Source organism: Nematocida homosporus (assembly GCF_024244095.1).
Source record: "Nematocida homosporus strain JUm1504 chromosome Unknown 4567, whole genome shotgun sequence".
Lineage (NCBI taxonomy): Eukaryota > Fungi > Microsporidia > Nematocida > Nematocida homosporus.
In genome coordinates, this window is record NW_026250584.1 from 1 (window position 1) to 1,895 (window position 1,895).

The 1,895-nt window shown below is 46.9% G+C and overlaps 1 protein-coding gene across 1 annotated transcript; it reads left to right on the top strand.

The window, feature by feature from the left end:
- Positions 1–662, top strand: NEHOM01_2477 (uncharacterized protein; the record flags this gene model as incomplete). Its single annotated transcript, XM_051491353.1, has 1 exon — positions 1–662. A coding segment is annotated over one exon (662 nt), but the record flags the coding sequence as incomplete, so codon positions are not given.
- Between the last annotated feature and the right edge of the window lie 1,233 nt (positions 663–1,895).

The following is a 1,895-nucleotide window of genomic DNA, read 5'->3' on the forward strand; positions in this document are numbered from 1 at the left end:
AACTCCTTCCGGAATGTTATGGACGAGGACTGAACAAGAAGATGACCACGCAGCAAGTGTTTGACCAAGTGTTGCAAGCCAAGTTAGCAGCAGAGCATGGTGTGGTACGACGAATACCACAGCAAAGACAGTATACGGTAATTAAGGACTATGTAAGAGCGCTCAAGGTACAAGAGATGCGGCTCAATGTGCAGGTGAAGGTAACAGAGGAGATGCGAAAAGTGCTACTGTTTCGAGACTTCATGCATGGACTATCCCCAGTAACCTGGAGTAAGGTGCAGAAACAACGATGTCAAACACTAGAAGATGCGGTGGAGTTTATACAAGATGCGGAAGCTGTCGCATTAGTGGCGCTAGGCGCACAGGTGCAGGAAGAGCAAGGTCGGAAGCGTAAGAAGGATCATAGGCTCAAGGAGAGGAGTGACTCAAGTGATGAGCAGGAGTATGAACGCCATCACAGATCGCATCATTCGCGTAACTCGGAAAGACGTCGAGCAAGCTCGTCCCGAAAGTACTGTTCTTTTCATAAGTCGAATACTCACGATACTAGTGAATGCCGAAGTAAGCACGAAGAAAGGGACCGCGAAACGAAGGATAAGTACTCCAAGGATAATGGAAAGAAGACTAACTCGGAAGAAAGGAGTGACCAAGAGAACCGGTAGAGGTTGTAATAGCTACAGAATCGTAAAAGACATAGTATGTTCTGTCCGAGGGTACACAGTGCATGCCGATTGAGGAACTTACTGTATACCGCGCACGAGACCATAGCAGAGCGCAGCGCAAGAAGACGCAGCTCCAGAAGTCCGATCTAATGTCCAAGTATATCTGAGAGTGAAGTAACGATCAGACGGCAGGGATCCAAGTACGAATGACACGTCGGGACCGTCAGCAACATGAGAGTTGCTATGTCTCAGCTAGGTAATGCAGCTGACTAGATGCCAAAGCCAACCGGTGACGAATAAGCGTGTAATTCCGATGTGCCTGGTCATAGAAACCAGAGATAGGCTAAAACGGGTAGGTATTCGTAAGCGCCAGCCAGATCAGTGAATTTGGAGCACCGCCATAAAGTCGGGGAGCACAAGTGGCCGGAACGTAAGTAATAAGGAGGCACCCGGATGCGGAGAAGTGTGGATCAGCGCGAGGACAAGGAAATAGTAAGGCAGCACAAGAAGCTTGAGTTAGCCCGGACAATGAAGGTAGCAAAGGAAAACGATTGCACGTCTCAGTATCTAATAGGCTGAAGAACGTTTGGAAGCCAGGAGTGAAATCAGGCGCAAAGGGTCAACAATCTAAGCCTAGGAGAACTCTGGCAAAGAGGACAGGTCGAGGATGACAACTGCAAATGACAGAACAGATGCGGCTACGGATCACGTACCAATTGAAGTACGCCATTTAAGCTAGAGATGAATAGCAGCCACTTGATCAAGACCAACACAGGATATACGTGAAGGAAAAGATTAGGCAGATCCAAACAGGCTCCCTACCAGGAACCAAACGGGAGATAGACAACCCGCAACGAATACGCCTGGGCCAGGAGCATTGATGTATTGCAAAGCGTCGAAGGGATCTAAACTAGCCATAAATTGGAAAAGGACCATACAAGATAGTGGATTGATAAAATAACAAGACCGTAGCTAAGTTACAGATAACGAGAGGACTAAGTCAATGAAATAATAAGCAGTTGCGACGACCGTAAACACTGAGTTTTGAGGTTTTACTGATTTTCCTTTTCTCAGGAGTAGGGCATATCTTTCTAGGAAGGGGAGAATGTGGTGTCCGTGCCATCCCCCACACATCTTTAATGAGGCTCTCGAGATATCTCTACTTTTAGACGAGTTAACTACAGGGGCAAAGAACTTAGATATTTATTCCATACTACTTTAGATAAGCTAAGA